At 38.4% G+C, this 27,524-nt stretch overlaps 1 protein-coding gene across 1 annotated transcript in view; it reads left to right on the top strand.

Moving 5' to 3' along the window:
- The window catches only part of LOC116462088 (collagen alpha-4(VI) chain-like), a 90,855-nt gene that overhangs the window by 20,817 nt on the left and 42,514 nt on the right, over nt 1-27,524 (top strand). Inside the window, exons 9-19 of the mRNA XM_058433735.1 lie at nt 1,855-2,189; nt 3,423-3,501; nt 5,474-5,619; nt 5,771-5,863; nt 7,464-7,517; nt 13,003-13,074; nt 15,278-15,304; nt 16,734-16,778; nt 19,053-19,106; nt 22,156-22,218; nt 22,573-22,638. Of these exons, the coding sequence (XP_058289718.1) occupies nt 1,855-2,189; nt 3,423-3,501; nt 5,474-5,619; nt 5,771-5,863; nt 7,464-7,517; nt 13,003-13,074; nt 15,278-15,304; nt 16,734-16,778; nt 19,053-19,106; nt 22,156-22,218; nt 22,573-22,638 (1,034 nt within the window). The remainder of the gene's footprint in view (nt 1-1,854; nt 2,190-3,422; nt 3,502-5,473; nt 5,620-5,770; nt 5,864-7,463; nt 7,518-13,002; nt 13,075-15,277; nt 15,305-16,733; nt 16,779-19,052; nt 19,107-22,155; nt 22,219-22,572; nt 22,639-27,524) is intronic.

Raw genomic sequence — 27,524 nt, 5'->3', positions numbered from 1 at the left:
TGCAGTAGTCTAGCCAAGTTTGAAAATCATCTGAAAAGAATGCACATGTACAATTATTTTAAAAAAAAGCATGAATTATGGTATGTCCTACATTAAGTATTTCAGAGATTTTTAGTCACCAAAGTCCTATTTTTTGTTTATATGCAGGTAGGTATTACACTGGGGAGAAGAGGAGATACAGGATTCGGCTTCTTTTTTCAGTTTATTTTGCCCCTTATAGTAAGTTAGGATTTATGTTTATCTTCAACTTTGTCTTTAAATTTTTTGATGAAATTAGCTAGACACTTTAATAAGGGCTAGACTCTAATTAATTATAGAATTCTAGAATCATAAACCTGAAAAAGACCTTAGAGATTACCTGGCAAGATTTAATCCTCTCCATTAAAAGGGAAAGAAATTGCTTCTTGCATTTGTCAATTATAAAACAGAGCCAGCTGGAAATGTTCCTGGTGAGAATGTGAATTAGAAGTGTTGGAATAATATGCCATACTACAAAAAGGAAATTCCTTTTTTTCTGAAATTAGGTCCCATATAGAAATGGGATTCACATCTGTGAAAGCTCATTTTTATAAATTTGAATTGTATATTTAAAAAACCAAACCAAACCAAGATATTTTATGTGAAAGGAGGAGAGGAAGACATTTTCTGTCTTGGCAATTCCAGAAATACATCTTACCAGCTAGCATGGAGTATGATATTTAGGGGACTGAATGCTCATGGCTCAGCTCTGATCTCAGGTTTTGGGGAAACTTTAAGCTACTGTCCATGGTGAATGGTCTACTACATATTTATTTTCCCTCAAATTGTTCCTCCCCATCTGCAGTTCTGTTCTTGCAGATTCCGATACAGGTATATAGATTCTGTTATAGACACAGATCCTTACATCATCATATACTCTAGTGTGTGATGATCTAAGGAGAAAATGTTTGCATGTCCTGGATTGCCTTGGACAGTCCTAAGTTATGCTTGTTGTGCAGAAGTAATTAATAGGTGCCCTTTTAAGGTTGTTACATTTTAATTCATCCAACCAGATTCTAACTCAGATGTGTCTCTGACCATCAACTTTTGATCCTTAGTGGAATTTTGTGCAAAATTTTATTATACACTGGTAAGTGTATAGGTATAGCCTGAAATATTAATTGGCCTTCAAATTCCAGAGAAAACTTTCCCAAGAGGGCTTAAATATTTTTAGACATAAAATTGGGGGTGATTTTTTTCCTGACATTTTCTAATATGCTCCCATGCTGCTGAAACAAGGTATAGGTATGGGTGGTGAATGAGGAAAAACACTTTCAGGGAAGAAGGAAATAATTCCAGTTATTGTTGAAAGAGACTCAAGGCTCATTTATATCCTTTTCTTCATTGATTTGTCAAACATTTAATGAACATCTGTATTAGGCAATTGGAAAATTAGATGGCATAGTCATTACCATCAAGGAATCCTTGTTTAGTAGGGAAGAAGGACAAATAAAGTAACAATGAGCATGCACGGGCATTTAATAACTTAACATGAAGAGGTGAGGACAAGAACCAGAGAGTGCTTGGGGAGTGGGGTGGGGTGGGGCAGGCACTTGAACTACTACTTCTAGGACCAGACTAGGGTGGGAAGATGGGAAAAGACACTTTAGGCAAAGGGAGTAAGATCTGCAGAGGCATAAAGCTATGAAACAGTATGTATTGTATCAATTAGCTTTTGCTGTGTAACAAACAATCCCAAAACCTAAACCACCACTATTTAGCTTATACTTCTGTGGGTTGGCTGGGGGTTTGTCTTTTAGGGCTGGATTGGCTGATATCTTCTGGGCTCAGTTATGCAGCTGCAGATGACTAATTTTATTTTCTTCACCTTCAAAGGATGCAACCTGGATGTGTCTGTAGGAATTGATATCTCAACTCCTTCAAAGAAAGTTCAGCAGAAGCTTCAAGGGTTGCTGCCAGAGCTGATGCAACAGTTGGCTTTACTTTCTAACATCAGCTGTGGCATTTCTGATCAGATCGACCCAAGATTCCGCTACTTGGTTCCTGGCTCAAATGGCCAGCTTATCTTTGACTCAGGCTTTGAAAAATACAGTTATGAGATCATCCAGAAGTTCTTGGTTCATCAGGCTGCCAGGAATAACAATATGGATGTGAACTTTTTGCAGTCCTTGGGAGATAGTGCTATTCATCTCTCTTCTGCTAAAGTAAAGGTAATAAATGCTGAGAACCCTTGCTATGGAGCCATCAGGTAGGGTAGAATGGATAAGGCTTTGTGACTGAGGCCAACTAAATTGTTCTTAACTGGTGATCTTACACAGAGGAAAACCATATTGTCACCCAATAAAACCAACAAGAGATGCGTTTTCATTCAACAACAAATATTTTTTAAGCCCTAGATGTTCTATGCTCAATAATGCTATTAGGAATATAAGAATAAAGTCCCTGCTCTCAAACTGCCCACAGTTTAGTGATTCATATTCTTCCATAACATAAATTCATTTCCAAGACAACTTGGAAGGTGTTTTAAGACTCCTTAGCTTTTTATGGTCACTCATTACCATTTAGAGTAGGCTTGCTATTTTTCCAGTCAGCATCTTGAACTATCTTTAGTGAGAGCTATTTAGTACAGCTCACCCCTCAAGCCTCTCCCTCCCTTCTGCTGTCTCTGAACTGTATACTCACAAAAGCCCACAGAGATGGAAAGCTTTTATGTGTTGTTTATCACATCACATAATAGGAAATGACATCCCCAAACTTCATAACTTACATTTATATTGTTATGCATCCAGTGGGTGTATTTTCTGACTAATATCATCCATGTTTTATTTTTTATTCCTGTTTTAAATTAAAAATTTCTTATAAGCAAATAAACACATTTCAATTGTAGAAAATACATTACAAAGTATAACAGAAAATAGCAATAACCACCCCCCACATCTCCTCCCCTCCATCCCCGCCCACACTGCATACACCACACATGCACACACACCTCTCTGTTAATATTTAGGTGTTTTGTGTTGATAAGGATAAATATTGTAAGCATTTTTGGAAGGTATTTTTAAATAAGTTCAGCTGATTCAAATCCTCCTTTTTTTGAAGTTGAAATAAAGATGAATGTGTAATAAAAGAATAAGTAAAAAGGAACAGGAAGAAAGGCTAGGCATAATCAGAAAAACTCACTCTTGCATTTTAAAGAAATGTACAATTTATAATATCCATTTTATGCATTCCTTCTCCCCTTCCCCTCTGCTCCCTCCCTTCTTCCTCCCTCCTTCCCTTTTTTCCTTCCCTTCTCTCCTCTTCCCTCCTTTCCCTTTTCCTCCCCGCTCTCACTGTCTTATTACCTTCTTTTCTCTTCCTTCCCCACCCTCCCTCCTTCCTACTTCTCTTTTCTCCCTCCCTCCCTGTCTGGCTCTGTCAACCCCCTTTCTCATAAACAACAGGTCCTTTTAGTGTTTACAGATGGACTGGATGATGATTTAAATAGACTGAAAAAAACATCGGAGTTTCTCCACAGCAGAGGTTAGTGCATAGGGTTGCCCAGTGTGGGCCTCCCTCCTCCCACTGGAACTGAGGCACTCAGCTCTCCAGATGGCACTGGACTCTATGAAGCTTCCTGTGTGTTCACCTAGTGCGTGGGGCTCAGCGCTCATGAGGCTGATGCCCAGTCTCATTCTTTGTATGAGCCAGAGGATGTTTTGGGGCCGAAACTCCCTGCCTTCTTCAACAATGTCCCTGACACTGAGCGGTGTCTTCTGACTCAGACAGGACTAGCTTTTGAGGGTGGGAGGTTGAAGGTACAACTCCTACTTAAATGGTGAGAGGGGCTGTTCGTTCTTTTAGGCCAATCTGGGGTCCATATGTCATTTTCTCCCAAACTCTGGAGTCAGTCTGAAGCTGAGCCCTGCTCTTTGCATTGTAATTCTCCCCTCTTTGCTCTTAATTCTTCCTCCTTCTCCATCTTCAAGAGCTCCTGCTGCTAGTCTATATGGCATCTTTGTGCAATTAGAGAAAGACATCCAATACACTGCATGGATGCAAGTGTATTGGGCTCCTGGGTGGTGAGGGGTATGCTGGCTGGATTTGGCCATGCATTAGCTGTCTCAGATGGGTGTTCTTGTGCAGCACAACTTGTTCAACTGTACACTATGACTCTCACCATTCCCACTTTGTGCCATGTAAAGTCTCGAAAGCAACCTGAGGATGGACAACCAGCAACTTGGCTTGCTCAAGTTCCTTTCACCTCTTTTCCTCTTCAGTCGAGTATATTCAACATATTTTGCTGGGGATGATGTTTTCCATTGGTTAATCATGTGTTAGAATTTTTTTTATGACACCTTACTCCCATCTTAATTCACTACATAGGTTGCCGCCAGAAGTTTAAATTGTTGCGTGTTTTCTGGAGGGGATTTGGGAGTATGTAACAAGAGACTAAACTTTGCTTACGTGCTGTGCTAGATCAGAAATTCCGTTTCAAAGAATTTAGTTTTAAGGAATAATTGAGAATATGCACACGACTTTTAACCACACAATTGTCAAGCAGCTTGTTTACCATAGCAAAAAGCTGATTTGTATGTACGTGCCAAGAATTTACTGTTCAAACTGTTAACAGTAATATTTGTTTTGAAATTCGACAAACAAGGTGATTTCTAGTTGAATTACCAAAATACCCTTCTTCATTTGTATTTTCGTTCTGTGGACAAATCCAGATGACCTCTTAGTGCCTGCATTGGTAGGATAGGCTAGATGATGCAGCAATAACAACCTCCAAACCTCAGTGACTTAAAGTAGCAAGAAGTCATTCATCTTTGCCTCCTGCTCACCATTCAAGAACCCAGGCTAAAGGAGGGTCTATCCCAACAGCTGTTTTTGTAATTGCTGTGGCAAGGGAAAGGAAATGGGGCAAATTGTGTACTACTCTTACAATTTCTCCTGGGGATTAACACATGTCACTTCTGCTCACATTTAATTAGCTAGAGCGAGCCATATAGTCACTTCTAACTTTCATGAGATAGATAATATTTTACAGGTAAGGAATTGAGGCTCAATGAGTGTTTATAACCTGACTGGAGATGAGCAATCCTATCATGTGCCTTAAGAAGGGGAGCCAGAACATTTGTGAACGGCCACAGTGACTGCCACAATTCCTAAGTGTAAACCAAAAGTCAACTTCAGGGATAGGCTTAGAAGGATCTGATTTAATACAGCGAGGGCTGAAAACCGTCTGTGAAATGACAAAATGCGGGCTATAAGAGAGCTATGAGAGTCCTTTGTGGTTCTGCTTAACTTTCAGCTGGTGGGACTGAAAGGTATCAGACCAGTTCTTCAAGAAGGCATGCCACAAACTAGTTTTAATTGTAACAAAATGCAGTTTGAGACAAGACAAGTGAAGGCTATGGGAATGGTGGAATGATGGATGAGTATGTGGGGCTGAGACAAAGATAGACCATTCAAAAGACATGAAAGTAATCTCCCACCTGTTGAAATTGTGAAGGATTCTCTGGACTCCTAATCATTGGCCTGGAAGGTGTCCATAAATTAGAAGAGCTCCAGGAGCTGGAATTTGGCAGAGGGTTTGCATATAAGCAACCTCTGAGCATCACACTGCGATCCCTCCCAAGCGTCTTACTGAAGCAACTTGTAAGTACTCTTTAAAAACGCCATCCTTTGCTGAGTTCTATTAATTATAATAATTTTAAAAACATTGAGAGAATTTTGTCATCTTAGTGTGTAATGTGATATATACTAACACAGATGAGAAAATCATATGTGATATGGATCTGTTTTTCAGGATACAATTGTGGAAAGAACATGCTGCAATATATATGCAAAGTGTTTTGGAGAAGATGGGTACAGAGGTGATTATGGGAGTTCTGGGAGGAAGGTAAGAATTTGTCAGATGTGAATAGGGGGAAGGAGAGAGACGATATTTCAGTACCCGCTACATACCAGACTGTGTTATGTATTTAACAGCATTTTCTAATTTTACCCCCCTAACAAACACTTTCAGGTAGATGTTATTTTACATGTGTGAAATTGAGGCTCAGAGAGGTGACATCACTTTCCCAAAATTGCATCATTATGAAAATGCATTTGGGAGTTAAGCCCCTATGTCTCCCTGACTCTAAGTCCCACACGATTTTCACCATATTATGCTACCTTCTTGTGCTCATTTGACAAATAATGTCACAAATTCTGCCACTGCACAGAAGTTTTCACTTATCTACCATATTTTCACTCGTCCAACATCTGCTTTCTTTATAGTAGTAAATGCCTCTTTCCATCTAACATTCTTTTCTACAGCATCAAACTCTGAGAAAAGAGTTGCATCTCTGTTAATTCTAGGTTAACCAATAGGAAAATTACTACTTAACACTTCTAAGGGAGAGTATCTCATTAGAAATGATCCTCAGATATTCAGGGCTGGCAAGGTTCCATTATCACAGGGATTGAAGCTTTATAATGAGGGTATAATCACAAACACACAGGTAAGGTTAAGTTACACCCGCTGGCTTCATGTCATCTTTTTACATGTTCTCTTTGGAAGATTTTCCATGAGGTTGTTGGAATGAGCTCTTCAGGGCTTTGCAGATCAATCTTTTAAATTTAGAATAGTATAAAGTTTATAATTACTCTTTGAAAAATGAATTGTAATCATGCCTTAGCATTATATTTTTCCCTGTCATGTTGTTACTCATTAACAGATTGGAGAATCAGAAAATCAGGTTTAGGGAGCTTCTTGATATGTTTCTTTGCAGCTTGTGCCTGTGCCTCTAAGGCCAAAGATGGGAGTATTTTAAATTTTTGACTTCTCTGCTGTTTCTGTTTGCAAGAATTCAGTAGATGGTCATAATAACTTTTATATCTTTGTTGATCACAAATAAAATATGCCTTCCAGGTCTTATTGACCAGCTTTTAGACTAAATAAACACATCTGACTATAATATGGCAAGCCAAACTTCCTTGAGAGGAAATGGTTTGTGTGTTTCGGTGTGTAAGAGGAAGTAAAAAACAAAACAGAACTGGACAGTTGAGTCATACAGAAATAAACAACCATTTCTCATGAATAAGATAGGCAGGAAGAACTTTGCTTACTGATGTTTTGTAAAACAAGGTCGAAACCTTCTTTAAGAGTAGCAGTTTTCCTTACGCTTTTAACTAGAAACTAGTCTTGATTTGGATTTTTACAATAGAATGACTTAAGAAGGTATTTTGGAAAATAAGAATAGTTTGATATACTGATTATTAAGATAGACAGGTATGCATGTTTTCACTGTAACACTGGACACGAGTATTTGTTTCTGTATATCTCTGTACGTTGTGCCTGATATTTAGTAGATTCTCTATAAAATGACAACTCCGTGAGACAAGGGTATCTATTAGTAACAATTCTTATTTCACATAGATTTGAGAAATAAATAATTTAGAGGCAAAGTTATTTATTTTGAGGCAAAGTTATTTATTTTGACTTCCTGTCTTCTCAGGGAGAGAAGGGTTTTGATGGGTTACCCGGTCATCCTGGTGAGGAAGGCAGATATGTAAGTACTGAATGTTATTTCTTCACTTTGAAAGAACATGGCAAAATGGATCAAATATTAGCAATATTTAATTACACCTAAGTCATGAAAGTTTTTCTCATCTATGCCATTTAAAGTGGGTCTAATATATATATATTAGACATTTGTTATAATAAATGCCAGGCAGATCTGCTTTTTAAAGATATAGTTTCTGGAATGCATTAATGATTCAGTATGGCTGTTTTATTTTTTAGTCAGTGAATTTGAACTAACTGAAAATGTGGTCTGTGTCTAGTGTGCATGGATGTCAAAGTAGTTGTTAATCATAAGCTAAATTGCAGATAATTTGTTACTATTACTAAGCTATCTATATTTGTAAATGGCTAACAAAATAATTGCAGAGAATCTAAGACCATTCTTACTACAGGTCATTCAGATGCTTCCCTATGTGGCTGAGAAGGTGGTGGAGTTATAGTTAGCCACCGATGGCTTGCATGTAACTCTGGACACACCCCTGGGGATATGCTGGGCAAACAGAAGTTATCTATTAGTCATGTGATTGTCTGTGGAGGAAATGTATATTATAGAGAGAATTGTGAGCTGGGGGACTGGGATGTGATAGGGACCATTTTTATTACATAATATAAATGCCAGAAGGATTTTTAAGTCCCATGGTTTTCGGCTAATTTTGAATTATGGAAAACCACTTTGCCACTGGTGCCTATTTTAAGGTTGATTCATGTATATACCACTGGTTCTCAAATATTTTGGCCTAAGGATAGCATTATATTCTTCCCCCCACCCCAACTGTATTGGGGTATAATTGACAAATAGAATTGTATAATTTGAGATGTACAGTATAATGAGTTGATATATATGTATACATTGTGAAATGATACTAGAATCAAGTCAGTTAACATGTCCATCATCTCATATAGTTACCATTTTTTTGTGTGTGTGTGGCAAGAACATTTAGCATCTACTCTTTTAGCAAATTTCTAGTATATTATATAGTGTTATTAACTATAATTACCATCTTGTCCATTAGAACCCCCGAACTTACTCACTTATAACTGAAAGATTGTACCTTTTAACCAAAATCTCTCAATTTCCTACACCCCTCAACCTTCACACTCTTAAAGATTATTGGGAACCTTGAAGGGCTTTTGTTTATGTGGTTTCCATGTATTATTATTTACCATATTAGAAATTAGAACTAAGAATATTAAAAATTGTTTATCTTATTTCAAAATAACAACAATAAACTCACTAAAGTTAACATTCATGACATATTTCTTTATGAAAAATAACTGTATTTTCCCAAACAAAAAATATTAGTGAGAAAGTGGCATTGTTTAACATATTTAGCTTACTAGAAGGCAGCTGGATTTCCAATCTGTCTCCGTATTCAGTCTGTGGTGATGTCACTTGCCATGTGGCTTCTTGATAACTTCACCACAACTTGGGAGAAAATAAGAATGAAAAAAAAAAAAGACATTTTGGTGTAATTGGAAAAATAACTTCAACTTTGTGACCCTCCCAAAACGATCTTGGAAACACAAGGGGCCCTTTGACCATGCTTTCTGAACCACTGGTACCTATGTTGTCATTGCTCCACTTAGAGTGGCACATTGTTTTATTATTCTGAACATTTAAGGTGTTGGAAAATAAGCAGAAATCAGAGGAAAATGTAGCTGCTGAGACCCATGTAAGCTCATTGATTTCTTGTTTTTTTGTTTTTTGTTTTTTGTTTTGAGACAGAGTCGCATTTCTTTATGTTTACAAGATAATTGCCCAACTTTTCTATTTATTTTTCCTCAGTAAGCACAGTCTTAGGTGTTAGAAATACATTCAGGAACGTGATTGATGGATTTTTGCTATTTTATTTAGAAATAATGAAAATATTCCTTCCTATTTTTATTATGTTTTAAAATGTCCTTTAAGTATTATTTTATTTTTTCTGCCTGGTCTGTGGTTCAATGAGCCCAGTCAATGTTAGGAGAATGACGTAAGGTCCATCCCACGCATTAGGACCATTGACTCCGATTTCAGACAAACAGGATAAACCAAATTCTTTTCTGTCTAGAGGGAAAGATGGTTTTGTCCCCCTTCTTTACTGTGCCAACATTATAAAACCAAGATATTTTGTAAAGACCCTTTAGTACAAGGCTAGAAATATAATGCAAGTGACATTTATAATTTTAAATTTTATAGCAGCTATTTTAAAGAAAGTAAAAAGAAACAGGTGAAGTTAATTTTAATAATATATTTTATTTATCTCAATATATCTAAAATAGTATCATTTCATTAGTAATTAACATGAAAATTAATGAGACATCTTACTTTTTCTATACACTATCTTCTAAATGTTACTTTACACTGAAGGCACATCTCAGTTTGGACCAGACACATTTCAAGTGCTCAATAGCCCCTGTATTTGACAAACCAACTCTAGTAGGTCTTAGTTTCTTTTTAATGCATTTCTCACAAGAGAAGGCGACTTCCACAATGTGTTGTCCTCTGAATGGCTTTGAATGTTGTTGGCTTGAAAAGCTGGTCAGATTGGTCTACTCAACAGCAGAGACATCTCTGTGCAGATGTAGACCAGTTTCAGAATGGGGCCCATAAATTTGTAGGTTCAAGTTGAAAGTGTACAAGGACAAATAACTAAATCATTGTTTCAGTTACCCATAACTTACAGTCCCACTGCCCCCCACAACCCTCACAACTTAATTGTGTAAAGTAATCATTTTATTATGTTCACAGACTCTGTGGGTGGGGACACTGAAAAAGAAGCAAAAGAGGGGCCTCTTTCTTCCATGCCTGGGCTCTCAGCTGGGTTGACTAGTCTCAGACTAGACTGTCTGGGCTCTAGAAGTAGGAGTTGGAGGACCCACTGCCCCTTTCCACATGTCTGCTGCTCTGGCGTCTTAGCTGGAACTGCACAAGGACAGGCGGAGCTGGAACTGACAGGAAGCACTCCAGCAGGGAGGGTCCGTCCTGAGAGTGAGTGCTCTAAGAAACCAAGGCTGAAGCTGCAAGGCCTATGACCCAGCCTCAGAAGTCAGGCCGTAACATGGCTTTCTCATGCTGTTGGTTGCAAGCCAGTCACTAAGTCCATACCAGATTCAAGAGGAGGAGACTTAGACTCCTCCCCAGCATGGAGGAGGGGCATGGTCACAGAGCATGTGGAATGGGAGATATTGTTGTCTGGCTTTGGAAAATGCAATCTGTCAGACTCCCAAATTCTCTGTATTTTAAAAAAATATATGTTATGAATGGGTGGTTAAATAATAACTTATGCATTGGTTACACAGCAAAACCTTACTTATAGAACAAAGTCAGATTTTCTAAGGTCACAAAAAATATTTATGTAACTCTGTAGTAACAAAAACATCTAACATTCTTTGACAGTTGGATATATGCCAGACACAGGGCTACACATTCTTAGTTTCCTCTCTCTCTCTCTCTCTCTATATATATATATGTAATAACATATAAATATAATAATAACATATATACATATTATTATGTATATTATTATGTATATGTATATATGTATATATGTTATTATTATTATTCCCATTTGCATAAAATAGCCAAGCATTTGAAAACCTTTTAGTGGTGTCTTTCCATTAAATCATAGCTATTATTTATAGCTTTAAGCAAATACTGTGAGTAGATGAGAGACCAATTTTTAAACATTATAGAGCTTAATATTTGAATTAGAGATACTGTTTTCCACAGCAGCTACACCGTTTTACATTCCCACCAACAGTGGACAAAGATTCCAATTTCTCCACATCCTTGCCACCAACACTTGTTATCACTTGTTATTTTCCTTTTTTTTTTTTAAATAGTAGTCATGCTGAGTGGGTTTATTTTTAGTTTTGTCAAAAAATAAATTTTTCCTTGATGTCTCTGCTTCTATCAAGAACATTTGTTTTGTATATATAAACTATTTTCTAATAAACACAACAATCAATTATTCACAACTGATAGCACTATACATTGCAATATAGTACAGTAGATATTTTAGGATCGCATTTTCCAGGTGAAGCTAAAATACCACACATTGAAGCTAAAAATACAAATAGACTAGGAAGAATGGAGGAAAACAGACATTTATTTAGCATCTATTGTGTGTGAAGCTCTGCATTAGGCATTTTGTATGTATTATCACACTTAATCGTCATCACAACACTGCTAGTACGTGTTAATACTTTCGTTCTACAGATGTGAAAGTAGAAACTCAGAGAGAGTAAGTGACTTGTTAAGGTTGGAGAGGGTTGGAGATGTGTCCAAAACTGTCTGTCTGATGCCAGAACCTGTGCTTTTCTTGTTATCTATTGCTATCTAAGTATAAAACACCTCATTTGTTCAATCCATGTGCTTTGTGAAGTATTTCCAATACAGCATCTCATACATTCAATATAAAAATCCTATGAGATGACTAGAGTCAGTATTATCTAGATTCACATTTATAAGTGGTGAAAATTGTGATTCATGGCATCCTGTGATCTTGTGCTTTTGTCTAAGCTCACACAACAGGCTGGAAGCAGAACTAGGACTCAGATACACGCCCTTTCATTCTAGATCCATAGTTTTTCTCATTTTCTCGTGTCTTTTTACTGTCCTGAATAGCATATGTAGTTATCAACCTAATTAAGTCAAAGTTAGATATTACAAATGTAGATTGTCTTTTGATTAAAGCTCATGTGATGTGCAGTGCTTTCCAATTAATATTTAATCAACTTGGCAAAAGGCATGATATCTACCATTCCCTTCCTAATCTAATGCCTAGATGAAAAGATTATATTTATTAATATAATTCAGTAAGTCATTCTTCAAATCCTGGTTGGATGTCTATTGTATGATATCAGATGCTGTGTTTGGGGCTAGAAATGCAGCGATAAAGAAATGAGACATTGTCTTTGTCTCCATGAACCTCACAATATAGCAGGAGATTCTGATGTGTAAAACCACATTTCACTATGATATATACTGATTTGTATCCTCCAAATACTTCAAGGAAACTGAAGGGACAGTTGGGTGGGGTCAACAGAAAAAGCTTCTCAGGAGAGGAGGTGACACAGGACTTATACCTAAGTAAGAATTCACCTGGAAGAGAAAGGGTCAAATGATGGTTTATTCCTTGAGGGACCACAACGAAACCTCCATCCAATTTCAGCTGACTGAAGAAAATGTTCAGACAGACCTTCTGTTTTATTTGAATTCTGAAGTTTTGCCCATACAGCTTAACTGAATTGATTAAAAAATGCAGATAGTTTGGGTTTGTGTGATTTGGAGTCATCTCTATCAGCAGTTGATGGATTAACAATCTGAGTGCCTTGCAGGTGACCTGAGCAGGTCTTTGAGGTTGTAAAAGCAACTGTAAGGACCAAGTCATATTTTGGTCATTTTGAAGGTCCTTATTGCTAGCTTTAATTGACTGGTGGTGACAGAGACAGTTGCTTGAGTGCATTCATGTCGTCTTCTTCCATAGGGAGAACGAGGCCCCCGGGGTCTTCCTGGACTCCGAGGTGAGGAAGGATGCCCTGGTATGAGGGGACCTAAGGTGAGTGTGACCTTGAGCTGTGGGATTCTTTCTCTTTTTGGCTTCATCTCTTGAATTTGAGGAAAATCATAACTCTTCAACATAGCTATGGAGTCTTAGCTCCTCCTCAGATTAAAGGTTTTCCAGAAGTAAAGCCTGAGAAAAAGAGTCAATTGCAAGTATTTATTATTATTATTATTATTTACTTTAAGTTTTAGGGTACATGTGCACAATGTGCAGATTTGTTACATATGTATACATGTGCCATGTTGGTGTGCTGCACCCATTAACTCGTCATTTAGCATTGGGTATATCTCCTAATGCTGTCCCTTCCCCCTCCCTGCACCGCACAACAGGCCTCAGTGTGTGATGTTCCCCTTCCTGTGTCCATGTGTTCTCATTATTCAATTCCCACCTATGAGTGAGAACATGCGGTGTTTGGTTTTTTGTCCTTGCAATAGTTTGCTGAGAATGATGGTTTCCAGCTTCATCCACATCCCTACAAAGGACATGAACTCATCCTTTTTTATGGCTGCATAGTATTCCATGGTGTATATGTGCCACATTTTCTTAATCCAGTCTATGATTGTTGGACCTTTGGGTTGGTTCCAAGTCTTTGCTATTGTGAATAGTGCCGCAATAAACATACATGTACATGTGTCTTTATAGCAGCATGATTTACAATCCTTTGGGTATATACCCAGTAATGGATGGCTGGGTCAAATGGTATTTCTAGTTCTAGATCCCTGAGGAATTGCCACACCGACTTCCACAATGGTTGAACTAGTTTACAGTCCCACCAACAGTGTAAAAGTGTTCCTATTTCTCCACATCCTCTCCAGCACCTGTTGTTTCCTGACTTTTTAATGATCACCATTCTAACTGGTGTGAGATGCTATCTTATTGTGGTTTTGATTTGCATTTCTCTGATGGCCAGTGATGATGAGCATTTTGTCATGTGTTTTTTGGCTGCATAAATGTCTTCTTTTGAGAAGGGTCTGTTCATATCCTTTGCCCACTTTTTGATGGGGTTGTTTGTTTTTTTCTTGTAAATTTGTTTGAGTTCATTGTAGATTCTGGATTTTACTGGGAGATAATTCTAGTAAGTATTAGGGAAGTAAGGAAGTGAGATAAGGAGGAAAGGAGGCTTGAAAAGGGTTCATTATCAATCAGATCACCACTGTAGGTAGATGGAGCTTAATCCTACTGAAGAACTCTGGCACCCAGAGTTGAACATGCATCTCAACATACCCCAGTTAAGGGGTGAGCGAGCTGGGGTATTTATACACCAAATCTCATCAAGGATTAGTTAACAGCGGCTTCCAGGAGGTGTTAGTTCCTAGCACTTTTGGTCTGTCTTGCTTGTGGGTAGAGCAGGCCCTGGTCCCTGAAAAAACCCTCAGAAAAGAGTGACAGGTGCTGGTGGTTGGAAGTAGGATTGAGAACACTAAAGTTTTCTTTTTTTTTATTTTAAGTTCTGGGGTACATGTGCAGGATGTGCAGGCTTGTTACATAGGTAAATGTGTGCCATGGTGATTTGCTGCACCTATCAACCCATCACCTAGATATTAAGCCCATCATGCATTAGCTATTTTTCCTGATGCTCTCCTTCCCCTAACCCCATCCCCTGACAGAGGCCCCACTGTGTGTTGTTCTCCTCCCTGTGTCCATGTGAGAACACTAAAGTTTTAAAGGCTAAAGGGATACAGGTACATTTTTGGCTGGTTGCATTAAATGTCCCTCAACTGTCCAGGATTGGAGAATCTTCCTTAATAAACTAAAAGAAAAAAATTCTACAATCTAAGAATCCTAAAGTGAGTTTTCCTAACCACAATGTCCATGTTCTATATACCTATCAAATTACTCTTTCAATTAATTTTTCCTGTTGTTCCTTGAAGCCCTCTCATGCTTGCTAGCCAATGTATTCTCACTTTTGTTTGAAAAATATCATCATTTTAATGAGAGGCAGGCCACTGTTGTTCCCTTTCATTCCTACTATGTGAGAAATTGCAAAGTGCAATTTTCTCCAGGTTCCATGCAAAGGAGGGTAGTAGTAACCAGGGTGCTGTAATGCCCACCACATTTGCCAGACAAGTCATCTTCATTTTGATGTAATATTGTAATTGTATTTTCTTCAAACCAGAGAACATATGGTTTCCTAAATGAAACAAGGGCTTAAAAATCTCATTCAAGCTCAATTCTTTTGATCTCTTTCTAACTTTAGGGAGCAAGAGGATTTTCAGGAGAGAAGGTAGGTAATCTCCTTTATCCTTCTTAAACTGGATAGCAGTTTCTTTGGGAAATGCAATACTTATTTCAATCGCATTTCTTTGCCTGAGTAAGGTGAGGCTTCAGACTTTTAGACAAGAGATTTTGTCAGATGATATTAATAGCCAAACTTCCATGCTAATGAGTGACTATTTGTAAGACATGTATTTCAGGTTTAAGGCAGTGACATATTGTTTGCAATCCTCGCTGACTCTATATAAGAATTGGGCCACCGTATTCATCACATGATGGTCTAGAAGTGTTGGTCCTGAATCCAGGGTGTGGTGGGCTGGGTCTGGTCTAGTTGGGTGTCAGATGGAAGAGGAGTGCTGGGATGAGGTTGTTAGGAAAGGAGTTGGCACAAGAAGGGAATGATTTACATTCAGATTCAAAACCATAGTATCCATTTGCTGATTCACCCACTCAAAAAGGATTTATTAGGTACCCACTCTGTTCCCCACATTATCCTAGGGAGTGGTTACAAAGTGATGAACAAGACAGACAAGGGCTCATGGAGCTTCCTTATTCATGTTTTCTGGTACCACCGATTAACCTCCTGTGGCCTGTGGCAAATATGCCATGTAATTCTAGTCCAAGAGTTTGGTATACTTATTTTGTGTATAACTCAGCTGTGCTTTGGTTAAAAAAATGTCTGAAACTTGATTTTCTTTTGTAGACAGTAGGAATAAATCAACTATTTCACACATGCAAATGCATTTTATTTTGCTTGTGAAACTCTGGCTTTTTCTTTAAAAGATTCTTTATAATGAAATATTATTGGTCATTTTGGGTTAGTTGGCAAAATGAAGGGCCCATAATTTGAAAGTGATGGAATATTTGATGAGGTGTCACCATGCCACTGCCCAGTTTTACTCTTATCTCCTAATTAGCCTCAGCTTTTTCACTTCCTTTCTTTTTTAAAATTTTATCTCCCAAAATGCACACACATGCACCCACACTCATTTAGTTCCTCATTAATCTGTGAACTACCAGGTTTCCATTAAATTAATTAATTCAGGCATATTTGCCATTTTTTAAAGAAGGTCAATGACAAAAAGACCATTTTTAGCATTCGACAACCAGTGTTTCATTTGGTCTTGTGAAAAAGCTACTTGTTCCAAGTGCAAAAGTTTAAAGGGAGTCTTTCTTATCCACTCAAATTTTGAGGTTAAAAAATACATATACATTTTTAGCACCTGAAGCTATGAGGTAAAACAGTATATAACCCTAATAACTATTTCAGGAAGAAAATAATCATTACTTTTTAGTAACTGGGTGCAGTATATAAGTGTTACAGAGTCTAGACTCTGTGTCAATTGAAAAAATATTAGCAAGGAAATTAACATCAAAGAAATATTCACATACACCTGCTTCTCTTGTCTCTAAGATTCTGATCTTCCTTTGCTTCACAGGGCAACCCTGGTGAGGAAGGAGTTGATGGCTTGGATGGAGAACAGGTGCAGAAGTTTCTCATTTAATGTCTTCCTCTCTATTAACCTGGCATTGATACTCTTGTAGAGAGTACAGCTTTTCATGAATAGCTAGAATTTTTAACATGCATACTCGACAATGTTTAATGTTAATCTATGTATTTTTCCTCATCCTCAAAATACAAGGACTCTAGAAACTTTAATCAACTGCCTCCCATATTACATATTATTGTCTGTATTTTATTTCCATCTTGTTTTTGTTAAATTCTGCCAATTACACATTCTGATTGTTGTTTTATATAGTCAATGCTTATCCAGCTTTACCCTCATGTTTTCTCATCTGACTGATGCCTTCCTTGTAGTCATTGATACCTTCAAAAGAACATGAAAAAATCATGTTTCTTTTGCTTAATGCACAGCTTTTAGAATTTCCTTTAATGAAGGTCAGTTCATTGTAAACCCTTCTTGTTTTTGTTTTCCTGAAAATCTCTTTGAAAGATAGTTCACTGGGTAAGCAATTCTGGTTGATGGTTACTTTCTCTCAGCACTGTGAAAATGTAATTTCAACCATGGCACGTGTATACCTATGTAACAAAACTGCACGTTCTGCACATGTACCCCAGAACTTAAAGTATAATAAAAAAAAAAAAGAAAAGACTTGGAAAAAATACGTAAGTGCTGCTGCTCAGAGTATTAAAAAAAAGGAAAATGTAATTTCATAGTCTTTCGGCTTCTATTTTCTTCTACCTTTCATTATTGCCATTAAGAAGTTATATGTCAAAGTAATTGTTCTTTTGTAAGCAACTTTTAAAAATGTATAAGGCTGCTTTAAAATGTTCCCTTTGATTTTAGTTTTTGACAGTTTGAATATGATGTGTCCAGGTGTGGATTACTTTTTATGTATTCTGCTTTGGACTTGTCAGTCTTTTGAATCTGAGTGTTTATGTTTCTTATAGATTTTGGAAATCTTCAGTGCCTAATTTTGAAATTATCATTTTGAAATTTTATTTTTCCATTTTCTGTATTATTTCTTTGCAGAAATCTAATTAGAAATTTGTGAAAACTTCTCATTTTGCCCCCAATGTCTCTTAACTGCTCTTTTATATTTCTATTTCTTTGTCATTCTGTGCTGCATTCTGTATAATTTCTTCAGTTTCTAGTTCGCTAATTCTCACCTCACTCGCGTTTAATATAATATTTAATTTGTCAATTGAATTTTTAATTTTAATTATATTTTTCACTTCAAGTAGTTCTATTTGATCCTTTCTGAAATCTACTTGGTCGCCTTTCATAGTTGGTTATTTTATTCATTCTCTTCTAATTATTTAAACATACTAAATATACTCATTTTATATTCAGTATATTATAATCCCAATATTTGCAGTCATTGCAGTCTGATTTTGTTGTATGTTGTTTCTGCTGCCTTCTCCTTCATGGCATCTCCCTCACGTGTGTTGTGACTTTTGATTTAAACTCATTGTTTGATGGAACGTTATCTGTGAGACATCATTAGGGCCTGAGTTGAGGTTGTTTGCTTCTGTCATGTGTTCCTAGTGGCACTACGTTCTGGGACCACCCTAAAATAAATTGTCAGTTTGAGGCCCTTCACACCACACACACACACACGCACGCACACATCACACACACACACACGCACGCACACACCACACACACACACACACACACAATTACAAGAAGCCCTCCGGACAGCCATGAGCTATTACTTGTCTGCATTTTTGCTTTCTCTTTATTATGAACCATAAGGATTTTTTAAATGAGATTTTTTTTTTTTTTTTTTGAGATGGAGTTTTGCTCTTGTTGCTCAGGCTAGAGTGCAATGGCACGATCTTGGCTCACTGCAACCTCCACCTTCCGGGTTCAAGTGATTCTCCTGCCTCAGCCTCTTGAGTAGCTGGGACTATAGGCATGTGCCACTACGCCCGACTAATTTTGTATTTTTAATAGAGGCAGAGTTTCTTCATGTTGGTCAGGCTGGTCTCGAACTCCCAGCCTCAGGTGATCCACTTGCCTTGGCCTCCCAAAGTGCTGGGATTACAGGCATGAGCCACCGTGCCCGGCCTTAAATTAGATTTTTAATGTATATAAAATATATTTTAATTTATCTGGAATTTTAAATTTTCAGTGGGAGGGTTATTCAAACATCTAACCTGTCACATTGTCAGAAATAGAGTAGTAAAGGTACTTTCTACTCTTGGCTAGAATTGTGAAAATACATAAAGAAAAATTTTGGTGGGACTAATAAAAGGCAGGTTCTCTGTATGTTCATTTTTCTTTTTTTAGGGTAATCGCGGAATCCCAGGGTCATCTGGAGAAAAAGGAAATAGGGGAAATCAGGTAAAGTATGATGATATTCTTTCATTTTCCTATTGAGTAACCTGATATGGATAGTTTATTTTTAAGCTGTGAGAAACTGTGGGAAAAAAATCATCTAGTTTCTTAAACCCTATGGAGTTAAATGGAGAGTTAAAGGGCAATTAATATGAGATAGCTGTTTGGAAGCTTCACCTAAGGTTTGACTCTGCTGATGGTAGAATGGGTAAAGTAAGTCCTGTGATTTAACATTTTATGCTTGAGAACAGTGATCATGTTACTTCCCATCTCACAAGCTTCTCATGGCTCCCTGCCACTGATGATTTAGTGTTACATCCAAGGCCTTTCAACCACATTCTTTACAAATCTCTGTCAAGAAATGTCTTCCCAGGCTCACTGTCTCTGAAATGTTGCTTATGCATGCCCACCTCTGTGTCTTTGCTCATGCCAGCTGCCTCTCCTGGAATGCCTTTTTCTTGGTTCTGTATTCAGTGCTTAATCTGAATATCACCTTTTCTTCAATGCCCAGTTCCTCTCTTTCTTCCTCACAACAGCTTCCTTGGCATGTCAGTTTGTAGTGATCTTTGCCTTCTCTACATCCTTGAAATTATTTGTACTATCTGTTTGACAGTGATTACACACTTCCTGCTGATGGTAATTCTGTTTCCATTTAAGGGATGGCAGATACCTAGCATATGTCCCACAACCCTCCCTTCCTATGCCCATGGCAGACATACTAACCATTTATGGGATCCAACATGGCTGAAGGATCCATCTTAACACAGTACTATAATCAGCTTCTATTGATTGATAGGATTAGACATAAAGGGTGTAATTTATTTGCTTATGCTTCTTTGTACTTCTCATGAAATTAGAGTAATGCTTTTACTCCAAAGGTGCACAATTAGTGATGTAGATTGAATTCCTGATAGGTGAAACAGGGAGAGTCAGAAGACATGGCTCTTTACTGAGGTTTAATTTCTAACTTGAAGTTTATGGATCAGACTTTGGAGAAGGTGGGAGATACCATACTTTCTTAACACCAGAGAGCCTTCAGTTTCAGCTAAATTTAGTTAAATTCAATAAACACCTGTCAAGTATTTATTGTCCCTACATGTGGGACATTAGCTAGATACAAAAAAGGGTTCCAAGATACGTAAGCCATGGCTCTGACCAACAAAGAGCTTATTGAGTGTGCAGGAGATACAACTGGTACAGGAAAAGCTATAATATGAGATAGGATAAGCTACAGGATGTAACAATGGTGCAAATAAAGAATCAATGGGAGCACAGTGACTTGGAGAGGAAACGAAAATACATTCCCTTTTCTTCATTTGATCAATCACCAAAATTTGTTGAGCATCTATTGTAATCAAGGCATGATTCTAGAATGGGGAACCAAACAGACATGGGCTCTATACCTTAGGATTGGTCTCTATGGGAAAAGATAGACATGAATGAAATAATCATGGAAATAGATATAATATTACTGCAGAGATAAGTGTATGGAGAGGAATATGACAGGGGATTTGACCCAGCCTGTGTAGTCAGAAAGGCTTCATTGAGGAGGAGATGGGATGAAATTTAAAAGACAGGTAACAATTAAGGAAGAGAGAGGGGGGCAAGAGAACAACTTCTATATGAGCAGGTGCTGAAGGGTGGAGAGGACTCCAGCTTTCCAGAAAATGCAGGAAATCAAGACATTTTTCACTCAGACCTCTGTGAGAGGGACTGGGAGAGAGACACAGGGTATTCTAGCTTAAGAAAAAGGCTCAAGGAAAGGGTTAGAGTTAGAAGAAATCAGGATAGGTCTGGAAAAATAAGGATCCTAATTTCATAGGAGTGGAGGATAAAATAAAATGTATAAAGAGTGGGGAGAAAGCCTGAAAGGGCAATTTGTAGTCAATTTAATGCTACGTTTGGGAGTTTTGTTTCTACTGAGTAATCAAGGGCTACTGAAGGTTTATAGGCAGGGAAGACACATGTTGGAAGCTGTAGGTTTGGAAGATTACTCTGAAAGTCCAGTGACTGGGTCAGATAAAGGAGGGTCTACAAATAGGGTGAATCATAATAGGAACCGTATGCCTAAACACTTGAATTTATTCTTCTATTTAATCCCTACACTGTTTCCATAAGTTAGGCACATCTGTTTCACAAGCGAGAAAATGGAGTCTTAGAAAAGTCAAAGAAATTTACCAATGTAGGAAATTAAATAGCAGGATTGGAACCTAGAGTTATCTAGCTCCCTTTTACTATTATATTAGGCCAGGAAAGAGATAAGGAGGCATCTCAAGTAAGATTATGAGGTGGCTTCTTTTGGAGTCTAGAGAACATTTTATTTCCTTTGTGTCTGAAAGCTAGAACAGTGATCCCATCTGTCAATCACGCACACCCTCCGGCTCCAGGCATGTGATGTCATCTGAGGAAGGCACCTGTGGTGGAGCCTCTCCCCAGTTCATGGCTCTGTGGGCGCTACTACGCAGGAATGGCACAGATCATGGCAGGGTTTAAGAGAAGCATCATTTACTTATCATGTCATAGTCCTATGGCAAGTTTCTTCACCTCTCTTGTTTCCTATCTGCAGTAGTCAGGAGCTCTGGAAACATTGTTCTCTCCTTTCTCTTTTTCATGAGATCTTGCTCTACCGCTGCTGCCCATGCTCATGATGGAGAAAGCCCTCCTCACCACCACCCCCTTTTTAAGCAACAACAACAACAACATGTGTTTCTGTGTGGAGCACCACCAAGGGGTGGAAAGATCAAGGAATTTGATGGTAGGGAGACCTGGGCCCAACTTCCTAGAATCTCAGGTCCTGCATAATGCAAATTGGTGAATTCCTGAGTTGTGAGGGCTAAATGAGGTAATACACATCTAGGTCCAAGCATATGGCAGATAACCAATAAAAGTATGTCCTTCTTTACCTTTCAATCTCACCTCCTTGGCAGTGAATGCTTTAAAATTCAAGTACTAAGTTGCTCTTTTCATTTGATTCTTATTTTCCCTCTTAATGTTCTCTTCTCTCTAGGCAATATGTGATTTTTTAAAGTGACACATTTTTTCTTTGTGATTTAAGGGCTTGACAGGACCGCCAGGACAACCTGGAGAGCGTGGAGAGCCTGGGTTAAGGGGAGATCCTGTGAGTGATGTTGGGGGATTTCTGCTGCTTTAATTCCAGGGACTGGAGAACTGTTTGCTCATGACACAAAGGCAATGAGCAATTAATTATTCATTAATAAAGCATCTGCTCACCCTATCTTAGTATTGCAACAAATAAGAGATTTGAGGGAAAACTTATAGAAAAGTTGAGTTCTTAAAAAGATTGGAATTTTAATTGGATTAAATGTCTAACATTTTTGAGCAGGCCCAGACAATAAAAAGGGTCCACTTTAGTTCTACCTTATTTTTTTGTTTTGTTTTGTTTTAAATAATTCTTCCTATAATTTCTTTTCCTTTCTGTCCATTTGAGGTAATGAACCCTTTATTTTCTCAGGGGGATCCTGGAACTAATAGCTATATCCAAGGCCCTAAGGGAGAAAAAGGAAGGCGTGGGCGTCAGGTAAGATGTTCTGTTTCCTTGGGGGGCTACGTGGGAACAGATGCTAGCTGGGGCAGAAGACTTGGGCATTCTGGTAGGATCAGCATAAAAAACCAGAGAGCAAGCCTGTGGGAATCCACTGTCTATGGAGATAGAAGCTCCGAATGCCAATCTCCACTGACATCCTTGTCCTTGCATACTTAATTCATGGTTGATTTTTCTATACGAATCCTAACTCCTACAACATTACATCTGTCCTTGGTTTCCTCATCTCCAAAATGAAAGCACCAGACTCAATAATGCCTAAGATATTTCTAGTTTCTAAATTCTCTATCTTTATAATGATGTATTGATTTAAAAGGTACTCAGGGTCATTACAGTGCTGGCTTGCTTTCTGTCACAGCCAGTGCTGATCGATGTGAACTGGGTATTAGCCATTTTTTAAGGTGAAATCCTTGCCTAGTTCTGAAAACTAGAAGCATTGTGATAGAAGGCATCACAGAAGCAAAAAGATTTAACTTTGATCGATGTTAACTTCTTGGTAGCCATTTTTAGATTTTCATGTCCCAGACATTAAAATGTATGATTCTGAAAAATGACTAAAATAACCCAAGTGCTTCAGTCCTCATATCTTTCCTAATTTCCAGGCATGAGGTCTGCATAGAGAAATGTTTGCAGCTGGAGAGGAACCTCTATTACTTTGAACTCCAGTTTTTCATCCTTTGACAAAACTATAGGACACTGGCTCTCTTCTCTAGCTAGTTTGCATTCCTTTTATATATGTCTAGATCCTGAGTTAAATACAGTTTGTAACAAGATAATTACTATGTTGCTGTGTGAGAAAACCAGCATGACTTGCTGCAAGAATCTCATCCTGTTGTTAATTGCGGTTGTTTTGGACAAACCCCATTGAGAGGGTGTCCTGTGGTGAGTTGACATCAGAGAGCCCTGTGAATAGCCACTCAGTCGCCTATGGAATTGAGCTAAGGGAGCAGCAGGACAGCAACCCTTAACTCATGTGGGCCCCAGTTTCCTCATCTGGAAGGAGGGAAGGAAGATAGAGAAACCATTTCAAAGCTTCCATGAGTTGTGGTTGTTGTGAGAAGAAAGATCATGATCTGTCTATTCAGACTGGTTCTCTTATTTGCTCAAGGTTTTACTGCTGGGAAGGAACCCAGGCCTCTAGACAAACTGTCCAGCGCTGTGTACATCACAGCACCGCAGCCACAGCAGAAGCCGCATGGTCACAGCTTTCTGAGGTCTCCATCGCTGAGTTTAGCCAAGGGTTAACCTTGAGCACCAGATCCCTAACTTGTACATGCAAACAAAAATTGTAACCCTCTGGGGCAGTGCCGTGACATATTCTATTTGTGTTCCCCATGGTTTCTGCTCCCATGCTGGACCAAAAAACGGTGGTAACTAAATATTCTTTGAATAGACTTAGATAACAGAAATCACTCCCACCAGCTATATTAGCCTGCAGCTGGTAAATGCTGACATTCTAGCCTGAGCTTGTCCAACTCACTGCCCAGGGGCAGTATGTGGCCCAGGATGGCTTTGAATGCAGCCCAACACAATTCGTAAACTTTCCTAAAACATTATGAGATTTTTTTTCTCTTCTGTTCTTTTTCTTTTCTTTCTTTCTTTCTTTCTTTCTTTCTTTCTTTCTTTCTTTCTTTCTTTTTTTTAAGCTCATCAGCTATTGTTAGTGTTAGTGTATTTTATGTGTGGCCCAAGACAATTCTTCTTCCTCCAATGTGGCCCTGAGAAGCCAAAAGATTGGACACCCCTGTTCTAGCCTGTTACGTGCTGTTGGGAGACAGCTCTCTAGGGGGGCAACGGCTCCTTTCTGACATGAACCAAAGAGTGGATTAAATGTTGCAATCTGGATGGAGAGGGTTTCCTGATGAAGCATTCTTTCTGAGCAAGCAGAATAATTTTATTAAATACCTAATATTGGAGAAAGCATGGAGAACCAATCATACCAGTCAGAAGTGAGAAAGTAACGCTTCTGGGGAGAATGAAAGTCGATATAACCTTTCTGGGAGGCAATAGGCAATGCACATCAGTCATCGGTTAGGATTACTGTTTTTTTTTTTAATGTTTTTAAATATACCAATGACAGAAAGCCTGACTAGCAGTGTTTAGCTAATAAATGTGTTTTATAATCCAGGGATAGGTGATGACAACTTTGGCACATCAGTTTATGGTCCCATCGAGCCTCCGTGATGTCGTCAGGGACCCAGCGCCTTTCCTCCCACACTGCCGTCCTCAACGTGTCAGCTTTCGGTCCCTAGGTTTAGCAGCTCCAAGTGTTTTTTTGTCTTCACCTTTATATAAAATGTCAGGAGAAAAGGGGCTTTCCTTTCATCAAATTACTGCCAGCAATATTCTCTTTATAGCTCATTAGCTAAAATAGGCCCTGTGCTCCCTAACAGCCCTTGCCCCATTTCAAGAGATCCAGAGAAAGCAAGTCTCTAACAAAAGGAAATGGGATCATCACAGTTGGCTTAGGCCTGTCGTAATTCATCCCTTGGAGCCAGGTATGTCGTTGCTCCAAACAAAACTAAAAAGACCAGATTTTCTTAGCACAGAGGAAGGGAGGACCTGTTTTATAGGCCACCAACTGAGTCTGCCACAGCTTTAAGATGTGTATGTCGGCTGGGCGTGGTGGCTCACACCTGTAATCCCAGCACTTTGGGAGGCCGAGGCAGGCGGATCACAAGGTCAGGAGATTGAGACCATCCTGGCTAACACGGTGAAACCCTATCTCTACTAAAAACACAAAAAAATTAGCCAGGGGTGGTGGCGGGCACCCATAGTCCCCACCTGGCGACAGACGAGACTCCTGTCTAAAAAAAAAAAAAATTAAAAAAAAAAAAAAAAAAGGGATGTATTCATTGACTACACTTCTAAGCTAATCATGGTGCAACACAAAGATTTAGCTCCAAAGATGGTCATTGCAGTGATTTTTAAGATAGTAAAACATTGAAAATATTTAAATATCTAATAATAAAGGATTGTTCATGTAAACAATGCTCTTCCACACAGTGGAATAGTATTAGGCCATGAAACATAATGTAGAAGATGATTTCATGATATGGAAAACATCCGTGATGTAATATCAAGTGAAAAAAGCAGGTTACAACCCTGTATTTAACGTGAGTCCAAATTTGTAGAATATTTCTATATTGCCAAAATTATGTATTTCTTTTTTATTAATTTTGATTTTTATTTTAGATTCAGGGGATAATGTACAGGTTTGTTACAAGGGTATATTGCACGGTACTGAGGTTTCGGCTTCTGTCACCCAAGTAGTAAACATAGTACCCAATAGGAAGTTTTTCACTCCTTGCCCATTCCTCCCTCCCCTTTCAGAGTCCCCTGTGTCTGTTGTTCCCAACTTTACGTCTGTGTGAACCCAAGATTTAACTCCCACTTATAAGTGAGAACATGTGGTATTTGGTTTTCTATTTTTGCATTAGTTCATTTAGGATAATGGCCTCCAGCTGCATCTATGTTGCTGCAAAGGACATAATTTAGTTCTCTTTTATGGCTGAGAGTGTGTGCACTTTACATGGGACACAGTGTCCATTGTCAGCACCCTCAGTTCCTTCAGAAGGATTGGGTTACATTTTTTTTCAGTATTTAGTAGAACTGGGTTTGGCCTTCAGCTCACTTATGGTGGAGGCTGTGGAGTTGTCAGCCTGTATCTATTCCCTTGTATGGAATAAAGAAAGAGAGATAAGAAGGAAGGAATAGAAGTAAGAAAGAAGGAATGTAGAAAGGAAGAAAGGAAGGACGAGGAGGGAGGGAGGGAAGAAAGAAAGGAAGTGAAAGGAGAGAGAAAAACCAACTTGTCGGTAGCAGCAACATGCCAGCCCCTAGTGTTTCTTTACCTTAATTTTATTCTCTGTGTTGTTGAAATAGTCCATGATGAATCTATTACTTTTTATCCTCTTCATTCTGAAAAATTTCAAATCTACAGAAAAATGTAGTTTTAAGTCTAAACACCAATTTTTATCCTTTAGCTATATTTGCTTTATATCTCTTTATACAAATACTTAGGGGTCTGTGTGTGTGTAGCTGAGCTAATTGAGGATTAATTAAAGGCTTCATGACATTTTGCCTCTAAATATTCAACAAGTATATGTTAAGAAAAAGGATATTCTTCTATATAAACATAATATAATCATCACCCTCATGAAATTCAATAGTTATATAATATTCTTTTCTTTCTTTCTTTTTTCTTTTTTTTTTTTTTTTTGAGATGGAGTCTCACCGTGACGCCCAGGCTGGAGTGCAATGGCTCACTGTAACTTCCGCCTCCTGGGTTCAACGATTTTCCTGCTGAGAGCAGCTGGGATTACAGGCACCCGCCACCACACTGGCTAATTTTTGTATTTTTAGTACAGATGGGGTTTCACCATATTAGCCAGGCTGGTCTCGAACTCCTGACCTCAAGTGATCCACCCGCCTCAGCCTCCCAAAGTGCTGGGATTACAGGCGTGAGCCACCATGCCCGGCCAATATTATTTTCTAATACACAGTCCATATTCAAATTTTCCCACTTGCCCCATGTCTTAGGCAGTTTGGGCTACTGTAACAGAATTAATAGAGTGGGTGGCTTAAATAACAAATATTTATTTCTCATAGTCCTGGAAGCTGGGAAGTCCGAAATCAAGGTCCTGGAAGATTCAGTGTTTGGTGAGGGACTGCTTCCTGGTTCATAGCCATCTTCTTGGCTGCAACCTCACATGGCGGAAGGAGAGCTATAGTGTTCCTTCAAGCCTCTTTTATAAGGGCACTAATCCCACCATGAGGGTTCCCCCCTCATGGCCTAATAACCTTCCAAAGGCCCCACCTCCTCATACCATCACATTGGGGGTTAGGATTTCAAAATATGA

Source organism: Hylobates moloch, unplaced genomic scaffold, assembly GCF_009828535.3.
Source record: "Hylobates moloch isolate HMO894 unplaced genomic scaffold, HMol_V3 SCAFFOLD_22, whole genome shotgun sequence".
Lineage (NCBI taxonomy): Eukaryota > Metazoa > Chordata > Mammalia > Primates > Hylobatidae > Hylobates > Hylobates moloch.
Note: the sequence above shows the minus strand (reverse complement) of the source record. Positions and strands in the feature narration are given on the sequence as shown.